This window comes from Chelonia mydas, chromosome 8, assembly GCF_015237465.2.
Source record: "Chelonia mydas isolate rCheMyd1 chromosome 8, rCheMyd1.pri.v2, whole genome shotgun sequence".
In the NCBI taxonomy this organism is placed as follows: Eukaryota; Metazoa; Chordata; order Testudines; family Cheloniidae; genus Chelonia; species Chelonia mydas.
The window spans coordinates 18809184-18824922 of record NC_057854.1 but is presented as its reverse complement, the minus strand read 5'-3'; the positions used below and the strand labels follow the sequence as shown (position 1 = coordinate 18824922).

General features: G+C 43.4%; 1 protein-coding gene across 3 annotated transcripts in view; it reads left to right on the top strand.

Moving 5' to 3' along the window:
* The window catches only part of JAKMIP2 (janus kinase and microtubule interacting protein 2), a 107009-nt gene that overhangs the window by 54163 nt on the left and 37107 nt on the right, over nt 1-15739 (top strand). For all 3 annotated transcript variants that reach the window (XM_043553036.1, XM_007054354.3, XM_043553035.1), the window contains 2 exons: nt 9376-9646; nt 14169-14666. In XM_043553036.1, the coding sequence (XP_043408971.1) occupies nt 9518-9646; nt 14169-14666 (627 nt within the window). In that variant the 5' untranslated portion in view covers nt 9376-9517. The remainder of the gene's footprint in view (nt 1-9375; nt 9647-14168; nt 14667-15739) is intronic.

Genomic DNA, 15739 nt, shown 5'->3' with positions numbered 1-15739 from the left:
GGCTCCATACAGGAGAAATGGGAAGTTCTATGGCCTGTGTTATGCAGGAGGTCAGACTAGATGATCTAATGGTCCCTTCTGGTCTTAAAACCTTTGAACCAGTGGTATGTATTAGGTGAAATGCGAGTCAGGACTCGGGTTCTAGTCTCATCTCTTTCACTGACTCCAATATAACTGTGGACCCACACAGGACAATTTTTTTAAACTTAGTTTCCTAAAGTTAGGCACCTCAATCCATATTCAGGCACCTACTTACATGGCCTGATTTCCAGAGCTCCTGAGCACCTGCAGCTACTACTGACTTCTATAGGAGTTAGGGCTGCTCAGCACCTCTGCAATCACTTATTTCCCCATCTTTGCCCCAAAATGTGGATACTAATTCTTGCCGATTTCACAAGGCTGTTGTGAAGTTTTGTTAATTGATGTCTGCAAAGGACGTTGAGATTCCCTGATGAAAGGTGCTGTGGAAATATAAAGCGTTGCTTGTAAGCTTGTCAGATTTGTTTTATTGGTGATCTCTACAGTAATTCAAGAATTAAAACTGATCAGAAGGCCTGATGGTTTCCATGTGAGGCACAATTAAGGAGGTGTGTTGCAAATGGGACCCTTCGTGTGCATTATTTATATTAAAATGCTTTACCCTGTAGCTCAGACCTTACATGCAATGTTTCATCGTGCTATCAATGTTAGCAAGTGAGCTGTAAACCCCTGAAACATAGAGCTTGGAATGGAAATGCTGACAGACTTTAACTAGAAATCCTGGGCGCCCCATCATCTCAGGCATTGGCACCCTGACAGCAGGATTGTCCGGCTATGTAGACTCACTCCTCAGGCCCTACGCTACCAGCACTCCCAGCTACCTTCGAGACACCACTGACTTCCTGAGGAAACTACAATCCATTGGTGATCTTCCTGATAACACCATCCTGGCCACTATGGATGTAGAAGCCCTCTACACCAACATTCCACACAAAGATGGACTACAAGCCATCAAGAACACTATCCCCGATAATGTCACGGCTAACCTGGTGGCTGAACTTTGTGACTTTGTCCTTACCCATAACTATTTTACATTTGGGGACAATGTATACCTTCAAATCAGCGGCACTGCTATGGGTACCCGCATGGCCCCACAGTATGCCAACATTTTTATGGCTGATTTAGAACAACGCTTCCTCAGCTCTCGTCCCCTAACGCCCCTACTTTACTTGCGCTATATTGATGACATCTTCATCATCTGGACCCATGGAAAAGAAGCCCTTGAGGAATTCCACCATGATTTCAACAATTTCCATCCCACCATCAACCTCAGCCTGGTCCAGTCCACACAAGAGATCCACTTCCTGGACACTACAGTGCTAATAAACAATGGTCACATCAACACCACCCTATACCGGAAACCTACTGACCGCTATTCCTACCTACATGCCTCCAGCTTTCACCCTGACCACACCACACGATCCATCGTCTACAGCCAAGCTCTGCGATACAACCGCATTTGCTCCAACCCCTCAGACAGAGACAAACACCTACAAGATCTCTATCAAGCATTCTTACAACTACAATACCCACCTGCGGAAGTGAAGAAACAGATTGATAGAGCCAGAAGAGTTCCCAGAAGTCACCTACTACAGGACAGGCCTAACAAAGAAAATAACAGAACGCCACTAGCCGTCACCTTCAGCCCCCAACTAAAACCCCTCCAACGCATTATTAAGGATCTACAACCTATCCTGAAGGATGACCCAACACTCTCACAAATCTTGGGAGAAAGGCCAGTCCTTGCCTACAGACAGCCCCCCAATCTGAAGCGAATACTCACCAACAACCACATACCACACAACAGAACCACTAGCCCAGGAACCTATCCTTGCAACAAAGCCCGTTGCCAACTGTGCCCACATATCTATTCAGGGGACACCATCACAGGGCCTAACAACATCAGCCACACTATCAGAGGCTCGTTCACCTGCACATCCACCAATGTGATATATGCCATCATGTGCCAGCAATGCCCCTCTGCCATGTACATTGGTCAAACTGGACAGTCTCTACGTAAAAGAATAAATGGACACAAATCAGATGTCAAGAATTATAACATTCATAAACCAGTCGGAGAACACTTCAATCTCTCTGGTCACGCAATCACAGACATGAGGGTCGCTATCTTAAAGCAAAAAAACTTCAAATCCAGACTCCAGCGAGAAACTGCTGAATTGGAATTCATTTGCAAATTGGATACTATTAATTTGGGCTTGAATAGAGACTGGGAGTGGCTAAGTCATTATGCAAGGTAGCCTGTCTCCCCTTGGTTTTTTCCTGCAAAACCTCCCCCAAGACGTTCTGGTTAAACTTGGATTATTGCTGTGCACATTGTAAAATGAGCTGTTGCCAGCAGGAGAATGAGTTTGTGTGTGTGGTTTTTGGAAAAGGGGGGGTGTGGGGGGGGGTGAGAAAACCTGGATTAGTGCTGGAGGTGACCCACCTTGATTATCATGCGCATTATAAAGAGGGGTTTCAAAGGGGGATGGGCTGTTGCCAGCAGGAGAGTGAATTTGTATGTGTGTGGGGGGGGGGGGGGGAAGGTGAGAAAACCTGGATTTGTGCTGGAAATGGCTCTACTTGAGGATCACTTTAGATAAGCTGTTGCCAGCGGGGGAGTGAGGTGGGAGGAAGTTTTGTTTCATGGTCTCTGTGTGTATATAATGTCTTCTGCAGTTTCCACGATATGCTATGCATCTGATGAAGTGAGCTGTAGCTCACGAAAGCTCATGCTCAAATAAACTGGTTAGTCTCTAAGGTGCCACAAGTACTCCTTTTCTTTTTACGAATACAGACTAACACGGCTGTTACTCTGAAACCTTTAACTAGAGAGGGATTCAGGGCTCCACTACAAGAAAAGGTGCTAACAGAGGGCCCTGGATTAAACCCTGTGGTACACTTTGGGGTACATTAAAGCACTGTATGATAGGCTCATCTGTGGCTATACATTGAGTTCTGCTTGAAAGACATCAAGATGATGTCTGAGCTGGTTAATACAAAGTAGTCACCTTACTGAAAACATGAAAGAGGTCAATGAAAAGAGCAGCACAGACAGGAGTTATGAGCTAATGGGATTTAACAAGTGCTTTAAGTCTTCATTTGTCTCCATCCCTGCATGGGATGAATTGAAGCCTGACTCGAAGTTACCTAAGATTTTGTCAAAGTCCAGCTAGCGAGCAACCCAGAGACAAATGTTTCAAGATTTTTGACAAAGGAAGTGTTGGACTGGGCTGTAATTAAGACCTGTCCTATCACATCTTCTTGTAATTGGGTTTGGACAAAACTTGACTCTTTCTTATTCTTAATCTCGTTCGCATGGATTGAAAGGTGAACACCATCACACAGAGTCCTCTACCTAGCATTATACTGTCACACGTGCTCTGACATTCTTTGGCACAACAGGATGCAAATTTCTCTAAACCGGGTTCTGAATTTGCACTCATTGATTTCATTGGCAGTTTTACCTGAGCAAAAATTGAGGTAGGATTTGTCACATTCAAAATATTGTACACCTAATTCAATGAGACCATTCATAGGCACTAGGTCCAAAACACCAGGCCTTTATTGGGAACATAAAGCTTTATGTTAAAGAATCTCAGAGTACTTCGTTATGTTAATTATTTAAGCCTCACAACTAGACTTGGGTGGGAAATGGTTTTCCCATCCTGTGGATATTTTCAAGAGTTTGAAGCTTTTTCCCATCTTGAATAGGGATGGAAAGGCAAAATCTCAAAAATATTCATGAATCAATTTTTTTTCCATTTCAGGTCAGTTGAAACATTTCATTTCAATAATTTCAGAATGTTTATTTTGATTTTAACCTTTATTCTTTTTTAACCTTTCCCCCCCCCCAGTCTAATTAGCTTACATTTTGAAATGAAAAGTCATTCTGAACTTTTCACTTAAAAAATGTCAAAATGAAACATTTTTGACCATTTTGAAATTTTTTTGAGTTGGGAAATTCATCAAGCCCAGCTCAGATTTGCAAACAGTTTCAGTTTTGACGAATTAGTATTTTTGATGAAAAAATTACTTGTTGAAAAATTCCCAACCAGCTCTATTCACAAGGCCCTTGTGAGACAGGTTATTAATTAATTATTATTATAATACCCCTTCTACTGATAGGAAAAGCAAGGCATAGAATTAAGTGAACTTTCCAAGATCATACAGTAAAGCACTGAGTGGAAGGGATGGGAAAAGAACACAGGAATCATTTATCACAATCCCTGATCTAACCACAAGACCACATTGCCTCTCTTCAGAACTGCCTTTGATCTGGAGAGGTCAGTTTTAACCTGGCTCATGTTACTGTAAGTTTTCTTAAGTGCTACTGCAGACAGACAGTCTAGCCACAAGGTTATCTGCAATATGTATTCAATGGATATTCTTAACTACTTTTGTGGATTAGACTATAGCACAACTCAACACCCTAAATCTGTCTCTGCATTAAGAAAACAGTGAAAGTGAAATTCACCAGGGTACAAATGTTTGTATCAGAAATGCTGCTACGTCTCTGGTACTTTATTTGTTTATTCTGAACTTCTCTTCTAGCAGAGCATGTGACTATCACAGATTATGTATTCAAGGTCTCTGAAAACTGTCTCTAGGGTGATTAAGACAAGAAAAGGCAATAGGTCGTCACTGAACGCTAAGAATTTTGTGCAGTTCAAGTGCTAAGCTGCGTGTCTCCACGCCCCAAATATCCATGTCTCCAGAGATATTTCAGTTGTTCTCCAAAGGAAGGTCCACATTATCAACCAAACTGTTTCCACCACCAGTAGGCATGCCAGCTAAATCAAATTCAGAGTAAGGCTGTAAAGTGGACAGAAGGTGGCTGCTTCCTTTCCAGGGGGTTGTTATTTTTGCTAATATAAATACTATTTTATAGCAAATTAGGTAGTTTCTGAATGTTATTCTATTGGAGTACTTCTGGAGTTTGAAATCCCAGTTACCACATATTGTAATCATCTGTTAGTAGGGAAAGAGGTGTTTTTAAGTATGTTTTGGTAATACGGGTAATCACATTTAAATGTAAGAAGTCTGTCTGCCTGTTTGCAATAGATCAGGGCTGTGAGAGGATTCAAAATCATTTTTCTGAGCAGGACACAATCTTGGAGACTTTATAGTCGTTCTTTCTTTGTTGTTTTCCTTATTGTAAAGTAAAAGACTCCACTCTGCGAACGCCCACAGACCACTGGCTCAGCAGAGAGGCAGCTGGAGGCCACAACAGATTTTAAAAGATGGAGACAAGCAGAAGCATGTTGGAGCCTAAGGCTATGGCTACACTGGAGAGCTTACAGAGGCACAGCTGTACCAATGCAGCTGCACTGCTGTAAGCTCTCTACTGTAGCCGCTCTAAGCCAACAGGAGAGAGCTCTCCCATCGACTTAATTAATCCACCCCCACCAAGCAGCAGTAGCTATGTCGGTGGGAGAAGCTCTCCTGCCGACATAGTGCTGTCCACACCAGTGCTTAGGTCGGTATAACTTATGTTGCTCAGGTAGGTGCCTCACTTACACCCTGAAACACGTAAGTTATACCAACATAAGTGGTAGTGTAGATGTAACCTCAGATGAAAGGGAGCCGAGAGCGTTATAAGATGAAAGAAAAGGCGTACTTGTGGCACCTTAGAGACTAACAAATTTATTTCAGCATAAGCTTTCGTGAGCTACAGCTTCATCGGATGAAGTGAGCTGTAGCTCACGAAAGCTTATGCTCAAATAAATTGGTTAGTCTCTAAGGTGCCACAAGTCCTCCTTTTCTTTTTGCAGATACAGACTAACACGGCCGCTACTCTGAAACCTGTCACTATAAAATGAAAGGTCTTGGAGAGGCCAGCAACACAATGGGATTCTCTGCAGGAGGTCTGGAAGGAGCTCGCAGCATGTTGGAAGAGTCTGGGGCCTGCTACCTGTTGAGGGAAGATCAGGAGAGTATAATGGAGCTGGACGCCTGAGGGAAGAGAGATAGATCTTTATAGCTGGGTCTCCAAGTAGCATGTACAGTTGCAGGTGCAAAACTGCAGGCAGTCTTAACTATGCTTACAATTGCACCAGTTTGTAGTAGATACTTCACCTGATTTGTGGTTGCAGAACAAACAGTCCCAGAGCACTTTTTATGACCAGTAGTAGACGTAAAATAAAAAGTTATCGAATTCAGAATACAGTTGAGGAAATTGTGATCTGCTACTGAGTATGGCGTGCACACACTGACAGACTAAACCCCTCCAACACATTGTTTTGAATTATATGCTCATCTCGATTTTTAAAGATATAACATCCGTCCATCCCAGGATAACAGTCTTTGGAGCAATGATAAAACTGCACATGCAAAAGACCTCAGGACTGTAATAATTCACTGAATATGTCCATTGTGCTGCTAAGAGTTAACACTGAATCCCAAAATGAAATAACATACCCTTTTTGTTATCTTCCTTTTGATTGTCATGTACCTTTCAATCTCTGAAGGTCCACATTTGCCCATTGCAGAGAGAAAGTTATTACTGTGAAAGATCAAAAATAAGCAGTACTTTGCCATCTGGTCATTATTTATTAAGTTTACTGATTCTAGTAAGGATGTTACTAAACCAGCTAGCGTAATGCCCATTAAGTCTATTGATTGTTAAGAATCCATAACATGCTACTGATCTTTCTAGTGATTAGAGTCTTGGGACACAGTACTCCACACACCTACTTCATGGCTCAATGCTTACTGAGCCCCACTGACTTCAGTGGGGATTTCCCACAGTAAGCACTACACAAAATTCTCAGTTAGTGAAGAATTCGGCCTCAAAGTACAAATTCAAAGTAACTCCATGAAGTAACCCTTAACAGAATTTGGCCATAAGAATTGCAATTAGTTAACATGCTTGTAATATTTGTATTAATGCTGATTATATGAGTGTATTGTATTATTGTTATACTGGGTTTATATCCACTGTCATTGCTTTGGTCTTTTATATCCAGTCCATAATCCATTATGAAACAACCTTATAGACCCATACTATCAAGTAAACTCAGCCCTGTGGCTGGTAATAATGCTAAGACAGCATTTTAAGATTTGTAAGCAAAGTGGCCCAGTGCATTAGCTAAAGCTTCTGTTATCTCAGCAGTTCAGTGTGTCATAGCAGCCTCTGTAAATTGCTTGCTATCCAGATGCTAAACCCACGTTTTTATCTGCATAAAAAAGGTATAATGCATATTTGATAAACCAATAAGGAGTAAATTACCCCTTTGGAGGAGACTAGGAATTTATTTTGTCATGCCTCATTTTAGATCCTCTCTTTACTTTCACATTTCTAACCTCAAGTGGTGCTCCTGTTGCAGTTTAACATGATTTTTCTTGCTGTGATTCCAGCCTGCTCTATCTTCATACGCACCAGCTATCTGGGTAACACTGAGACATTCCATCTGTGCAGCAATGATACGTTTAATCCTCATGCTTTATGCTTTCAAGCATAAATATCCAAAGTATCTCATTCCTGAACTAAAAGCATCCATCTTTTACGGCCTGCTGCCTTGCTATGGGAGGCTGACCTTAAAGTAACTCAGCACACCACAGGGCTACTACTGCAGGACTGCAGTCGGTGATGCACGCCATCTGCAGTATTATTAGAGTGTTTGAGTCATGAGATCACTTGCAGCCAATCAGAACTGAAGTGGGCTCAGAGCCTCTTGTACCCTCTGCTCATTGGGGTTCTGCAGTAGTACAGCCAGGAAAAGTACTTACTACTGTAACTGTAGTTCAGGTCTTTAAAACAATCACGTCCCTGCGGGGAAGCGTCTCCTGTGAATTTTTAATCTATTTTCTTTCCTGCTTAGCTCACACATTGTTTTGTTTCTCCAGCTCAAAACCTTGCATGGTTAATCTTGAGAAAATTCAACCTTTGTTTAAACCCAAGCAAGTCTTAAGGCATTAGCATTCAGATGTCATAGGCAGTCAGATTTTCACATTCTCAACCATTCCCATCTCCTTCGCCTCATTTTCTGAGTTTGAGCTGGACTTTATAATGTCATCCCTGCTGTGCTGCATTACAACACAGATGACAAGAATGGGCCACTTATTCTATACCGCTTCCAGAGTAGATTTTCTTTCACAATATTCGCCCACTCCTAAAACAAACATGAGTCTCAATTTACTGTAATCTTTGGGCTCCACTCTGATCTCAGGTTTCAGAGTAGCAGCCGTGTTAGTCTGTATTCGCAAAAAGAAAAGGAGTACTTGTGACACCTTAGAGACTAACCAATTTACCATTGCAACTCCACTGGAAACAATGCACTGGTGTAACTGAGAGCAAGATTAGACCTTCTGTCTTGCATGGGGATTGTGGAGGAAATACTGGCCGGATTCAGATCTCCGTTACAATAATGTAAATTTAGAGTAACCCTATTGATTTCAAAGCAGTTATAACAGCGTAACTGGGAGCAGTATATGGAAGCTTAGTTAAGTGGAATTAGAGGATGACACAGGATATACAAGTGGAAATAAAAATTAATTCAAGGTAACAAGAAAGAATCCTAGTTTGTTCACTGTATGACAAAATTACTAAGGTGGATTGGGTTATTTCCCCAAAAGGTATCAATCATCCTTGGGAATCATATTCTTTGTCTCTGATCCACCTAGAGAAGTGGCAGTGGGACTATCTGTTCTCCAGTACATACGGGGAAAGTTAACCCTGGTCCTTGCACAGGTGACCAGGAGAAAGGATACGCGGGGGAGGATGAGAAACACAGCCGGTACACACTCTGCTATGATAGTCCTGGACTTCTCCAGATCACCAACCATGTCAACGTGTATGTTGGTTTTGTGCTGTGAAAAACTGTCGTGTAGGACTTGGAGATGCTAGGGAATGGCCATGGATCTGGCACTGCCAGCATGCCTATGAAGGTAGCCGTCCCAGGTCAGGATTGAGACACTGATTGATAAGGCAATGTGGAGGAAGCTTGTTTCGCTACTGCCAATGCTGTGCTTATTCTGCACAGAAGACCTCTTTATCCGAGGCTTTGAATCAGTGGCAACCACCAGAACCAGAATTATTTTTAAAAATCTCTTTGCTCAGCTACAAAAATCCTTAAGAAACAAACTGCCTCCTACTTCTTTGAGGAATGCCCCCTGGAGGAAACTAGAAAGAGGGAGGACATTGCTTTGAAAGCCATTAGGCATGCCAAGCTCATACATAGCGATTTGATTGTGCTAAAATCCCCCTTGCAAGTCTCTGGACAGAGGTCACAGTGTTTGGAAAAATGAACTATTGTCTTAATGTTTTGTAACCATATGAACCGTTGTGATGCCACTGACCCACTGACAAATAACAGTGTGTCTTATTTCTCGCAGGGCTTCCAAAGCGGCTGAGGACAGGACCTTAAGGAATGTCACACAGTAGGTGCTGAGACAACTTGCACTGAACGGAACAAACAAAGATGGCAGTCCCTATTTGAAAGGAATTAAACGCATAGACTCTCATTAGGAAGAAACAATGTCAAAAAAAGGACGCAGCAAGGGCGAGAAGCCGGAGGCACTGATTGTTGCCCTGCAGGCTGCCAATGAAGAGCTCAGGACCAAGCTCACAGACATTCAAATTGAGCTGCATCAGGAGAAATCGAAGGTGAGTGAAGCGTCAGTATTAAATGACAGTATCTGCAAAGGAGAAAAAGATCTGGAAAAGCTGTATAACAGAAAATCAAGGCGGGCACACATGTTTTTTAACCAGAAGACAGGGCCTGATTCTTCTGTGCTTACACCATTTTTATCCTGACTTCAATGGAATTACACTCTGTTTACATGGGGGTAAGTTAAAGGAGGCTCAGGCCTATGAAGAAGAGGATTGTTGACCTCAAGATCCTGGCTACGTTCCAATTAGTTAGATTTATCCTGCCACCCTTAAATTCAGTGTTAGTTCTGTGACTACCATGTTTTTCATTTATCTCTGCCTACTGTGTTGTGTTGCTGTGCATTCTCGAAGGACTTCTTTCGGCCACTCCAAAGACGGTTGCATTTCACTAGTGAGTGAAGTGCTCCATAAATATATAGTGTGTGATTCTGTGCTGTACCTCTAAGGCTAGGTGCACTGCATTGTAAACCCAACTCTACAGGACCCAGGCCTGTGGAGCTGGTGTTTCCTAGCCCACACTTGAACTTCTACTCTGCATTGTAAATTGCTAGACCCAGGTCTCACAGTCGATGCTAGCATCCATGCAGCACTTCAGAGTCAGACCTTCTGACTTGGGCTCAAACCTGAGTCAGAGCCTCAGTTTAATGTGCAGTGTAGACTTTCCTTGCGGACCCTACCTTTGGGGGGGGAGGGTCCACAAGGGGAAGGGTCCCAGAGCTCAGGCTCCAGCCTGAGCTGAACATCTACATAGCAATTTTTAGCCCTGAAGCCCAAGCCCCACAAGCCTGAGTCAGCTTACCTGTGCTGGCCGCAACCATGCTGCTGGTCTTTTATTCAGTTATTATTATTTTATTCATTTATACCCCTTAGGGTATGTCTACACTGCAAAAAACCCCAAACCCATGGCAACAAGTCTCAGAGCCGTGGCCTACAGATATGGGCTCACGTTACCAGGCTAAAAATAGCAGTGTAGATTTTCCTGCTTGGCCTCTGAAGCCCAGTGAGTGGGATGGGAGTCAGAGCCTAGCTCCAGCCCAACTGGGAACATCTACACTGCTACTTTCACCCTCATTGCACAAGTCTGAGTCTGTAGACCCAGGCTGAGCCTCTCTGCCCTGGGTCTTTTTCTTGCCATGTGACATACCCTAAGAGGCTGGAGAGGTTCCCAGCACTCAGGGTCTAAAGTACAGCAGCCTCCCAGGGATCTCTATGGGACAGATCTCTTCAGTGCTGTAGGCTGTGGCCCCACCCCAACACATGTCTATTGCCTCTTGCCCCAACCCAACAGCCCCCTGAGGCCTGCAGGACGTCTTCAGGAAGCAGCTTTACAGCTGACTGAGGGAATCCTTCCTTGTCAGAATATGGGGCTTTTAGGACTCTTCATGCCGCTCCAACTGAAAGGAACTGGAATGGGAGTGACGGATGTCACCCACAGTGTAAATTTCTAGCTGTCACTGTGCACTTGCTCTGCAGAGAAGGTGCAGATAGCCTTTCCACTTCCTGCCGGTCGTGCCTGAAGAAGTAGATAGTTTCAAGCTGGCAAAACGTCATCAAGTTTTGAAGTTGCTTTGCAATGAAATGGGTTTTTTCCCACTGCATCACTTCTTGCTTTCTTACTGGTGCTTCTAGTCGGGAGCCCATGACATTACACCTGTGCCCTGGAGTCTCCCATGCATTGCCAGGTGCAAGAGTGTTGCTTTTGTCCTATAAAGCCTTACACAGAGAGAGCTAAGTGTCTCCTGGATGCTAATGAGATAGCGGCACTCTTTAGTTTTAACAAGATGTTCTTTATGAGCAGCAAACAACAGAAGTCTCATGTTATAGTTGCTGTTGATTTCCTCTCACCGAATGCTGAAGTTATGGCCAGTGCTGCCCACATGCTAGCACTCTGAATCTGCCACTCAGCCACAGTAGCAGTTTCAAAGGGCAGCACTTACTGATGTGGTTTTTTCCCCCAGGTGATTGTAATTGAAGCCTGTGATGGAAATTCTTTGATTCCTTCACAGATAAGCATGGCCTCAGGAAAACAAACCTAGGCTGGGCTGCTCGGAGCTTCCAAAACTGAACAATAGCAAGTGCTTTAGTTTCCATTGGGTCTTTTATCATGAAAGGCTTTCTTATCCACATATCAAAGCTAATGGCAATCTCAGAAGCCCATTGGCCCGTTGAGTGGAAATCGGTTTCTTTAGTTGTAGCAGAAATAAGATGAAAGAACAAATAGACAGTCTGGGATAATCTGTGGGGGGGTTTCTCCCCTCACCCTCCAGTGAGATTTATAGTCATTAATTGCCACCCATTTTAACATGGCAGGATTCGCAAGCAGCAAGGAAACTGACACAGTCATTCTTTCGAATTCATCCTGCATCTCAGACTTTTACAGCAGGCTGATCTCAGAACCTGGAAAGGCACAATGGTTTTTCAAGCCTTGGCACTGATGTCTTAGCAGACAGGCAGGGATTAGCTTCTCTTCTTAGGAACCATAGGCTGGCTGCCAGGAACTTGAAGGAGTAGTGAGTTTCTCTCATGCTTTCCACTTTGTTTTCTGACTGACCCTCTCTGTCTTTATTTCCACTGTAACCATAGGCTAATAGTACAGTAGCACCACTGTGGTATGCTGTTAGCTGTCAGGGAGAGCTGTGAGCACTCAGCCCCTTTGAAAAACAGAGCGCTCGTATTTATGTGCCTAAATACAGAGCTTAGGGCCTAATTTTAAACAGCCAAGTTTGACAACTTTGACCTGGGCTGTTGCAGAGCTTGGTGCCCTAAGAATGAAGTTGAATATGAGTCACCATGTGATGCAGTTGTGACAAAGGCTAATACCATTCTGGGGTGTATTAACAGGAGGGTCATATGTAAGGAATGGGAGGTAACTGTCCCACTCCGCCTGGCACTGGTGAGGCCTCAGTGGGAGTACTGTGTCCAGTTCTGGGTACCACACTTTAGGAAAGATGTTGACAAATTGGAGAGATTCCAGAGGAGAGCAACAAAAATGATAAAAAGTTTAGAAAACCTGACCTAAGAGGAAAGGTTAAAAAGAACTGGGCCTGTTTAGCCTTGAGAAAAGAAGACATGATGCGGGGGACATGCATCACCTCAATGCATATTGCACATGGCATTCGCTAGCTTTAGCAAATCCCATCCTTCAAATCAATTACGATTGTAAGAAGGCACCACCCGTGTCTCCTGGGGGGCTTTCAACTGAGATAGTATTTTATTAATTATTATTCATATCTTCAGATATGTTAAGGGCTGTTATAAAGAGGACTATGATCAATTGTTCCTATGTCCACAGAAAGTAGGACAAGTAGCAATGGGCTTAATCTGCTGCAAGGGAAATTTAGGTTAGCTATTAGGAAAAACTTTCTAACTATAAGGGTAGTTAAGCTCTGGAACTGGCATCCAAGGGAGGCTGTGGAATCCCCTTGATTGGAAGTTCGAAGAACAGGTTGGACACCTGTCAGGGATGGTCTAGGTTTAGTTGGTCCTGCCTCAATGCAGGAGGCTGGACTTGATGACTCCTCAAGGTCCCTTCCAGCCCTACACTTCTATGATTCTATACGTTGCTCATTGGATTTTTTTTAAGAAGCCCTAAGAAACACACTGCTAATTTTTAGGATCTGTCAGGATAACTTTGGTGACCTGAAACTGAAGTGAAACTGCACTTTTAGGACTCTTTTCCCCCTTTGAGATATATTTTGGTTGAGACTATATCTGAGACCACCTGGGGACAGAATGCAAGAGAAACATGTCACCTCAATGCATATTGCATATGGCATTCGCTAGCTTTAGCAAATCCCATCCTTCAAATCAATTACGATTGTAAGAAGGCACCACCCCTGTCTCCTGGGGGGCTTTCAACTGAGGTAGTATTTTATTAATTATTATTCATTTTTTTTATCTTTCCTTGTCTTTCTCACTTTAAAGGGTTTGCTCACTCTCTGATTCTTTATGGTATTTTTTAAAGGAAATTGCCATGGGAGTTTTTATCATTTTAAAATCCTTCTTTTCCCTTCTTACTGTAAATAATAAGCCTGTCACATTCAGTTCTTATTGAAATCTCTTTCTTCATCAGATTGCATTCCTTCATTGCATGTTCACATGAGTTTGATTTGTAGGGTTGCTAACGAGCTCTAAGATAAGGTTAGTGAAGATTGTTGGGTTGCTCTATTATTGCAGGGTGGGTCATTGCCCGGGCAAGAGGCTTCAGTCATTTATTTTAATGAACAGCAGTGAAGCACTTGTGTTGAGAAAAAGTATGTAGGGACAAATGCTGAAGTCCTCACTGAGGAAAAACTCCTAATGAGGTCAAGTAGACTTTTTGCCTGAGTAAAGACGGGATAAAGTTGAGTAAGTGCTTCAGGATGTGGCCCATATTTTGTCATACTGAGGGTGAAAGAATCGATGAGTGTCTCAGGTGATTTCCCTCCCTGATTTGCTGGAGTGTATGGGTACTTCAAATGGGCATGTTTTAGAACATATTTCTGGCAGTTGATTTTCTTTTCTTCTCAACCTGTAGGTCAGCAAACTTGAAAGAGAAAAGATTCAAGAAACTAAGCGGATCAGAGAATTGGAGCAACGCAAGCAGACTGTGCAGATCACTGAACTTAAAGCCAAACTCCATGAGGAGAAAATGAAAGAGCTGCAGGCAGTGCGGGAGAACCTAATCAAACAGCATGAGCAGGAAATTACTCGGACGGTTAAAGTGAGAGACAGTGAAATCCAGCGCCTCAAGTCAGCACTGTATGCTTTGCGGGATGGGAGCAGTGACAAAGTAAGGACAGCGCTGACCATTGAGGCTCGTGAAGAGGCCAGGAAACAGTTTGACTCCGAGCGCCTTAAACTTTTGCAGGAAATTACTGAACTAAAATCTGCCAAAAAGCAGGTGGACGAGGCCCTTACCAACATGATTCAAGCCGATAAGATCAAGGCGGGTGATCTTCGGAGTGAGCATCAGTCCCATCAGGAAGCCATCTCTAAGATCAAATGGGAGAGTGAAAGGGATATTCGCAGACTGGTTAGTAATCTCCCTATGCACCAAACAGCCAGGGTGACTCCTTACAGCCTTGTTGATTTGCCTCTAGTGCTGATAGGTTTCCTGTTCGGTCAGACCTGGGCAGTGCAAATTAGTTTGCAAACAGATTAAAATACTCCCAGTTACCACATCTCTCTTGGAATTAGGTGAGATGAAGTTGGCGGGAGCTGCTGATGTGAGCTACTCATGGGGCTACTGGAACCCAGGAGGAAATATGCTAATGGTATATTCTGTAACAAATTGGTAGTTTGTGTGTGTATAAATAGATATGCACCCACGCGCACCCACACCACTGCTGCCCTTTCGGGATGGAATCAGAGCGTCTCCCCACTATGGCCCTATATTGCTAACAGGAATTCTCTTTTAGCTCTAGTGGTAGAGGCTGTGCTTTGGAAGCAGGAGGCTCTCACCGGACTCATTGCATAAATATTATACCTGCCATCTACAGCAGGAGTCGTCAGTTACTACTGTGCTATCCATGGCCACTCAAAACTTCACCACAGCAGCCGGAATAGGCCCCAGACCCTCCTTCCCCGAAAACACAGGTCCCCAGCACTTGGGTGAAAGGAGAATTTCATTGTGCAGTATAGGGCATAAAACATGAAGATTTATAGCTTTACCAGACTGGTAGATGTAACACCTTTGCATCCCAAACGTGGCATAACTCTTTCTATTAGTCTTTCTATTTCCTCTCTGCTTGCCCATGTGCATTTCTTTTTCAAATGTTCTGTGTAGGGGAAAGTGGCGTTCTCCTTCCAGCTTGCAGTGCAGAAGAAGTAGCTCTATCACAAAGAACATTGTGGTGATGTTCTTCTCTGCAGTGACTTTGTCTTTCTAGCAATCGTGGTTCACAAAATTAAACCACCTGCACTGCAGGTGCTGGGTGTTTTAGCTAGAAGTGGGACTGAACGAAAGCCCTCAGCTGTACATCCCTGAAATCCAAATCCAGCTCAAAAGACTCTCTCTTTGTAGACATGAATGATCCTGATCCTGCCTTAGAGCTAGTTTGTGCCATTGAGCCATTGGACTGTGTAGGAAGCTGTGCAGCCCCAAGG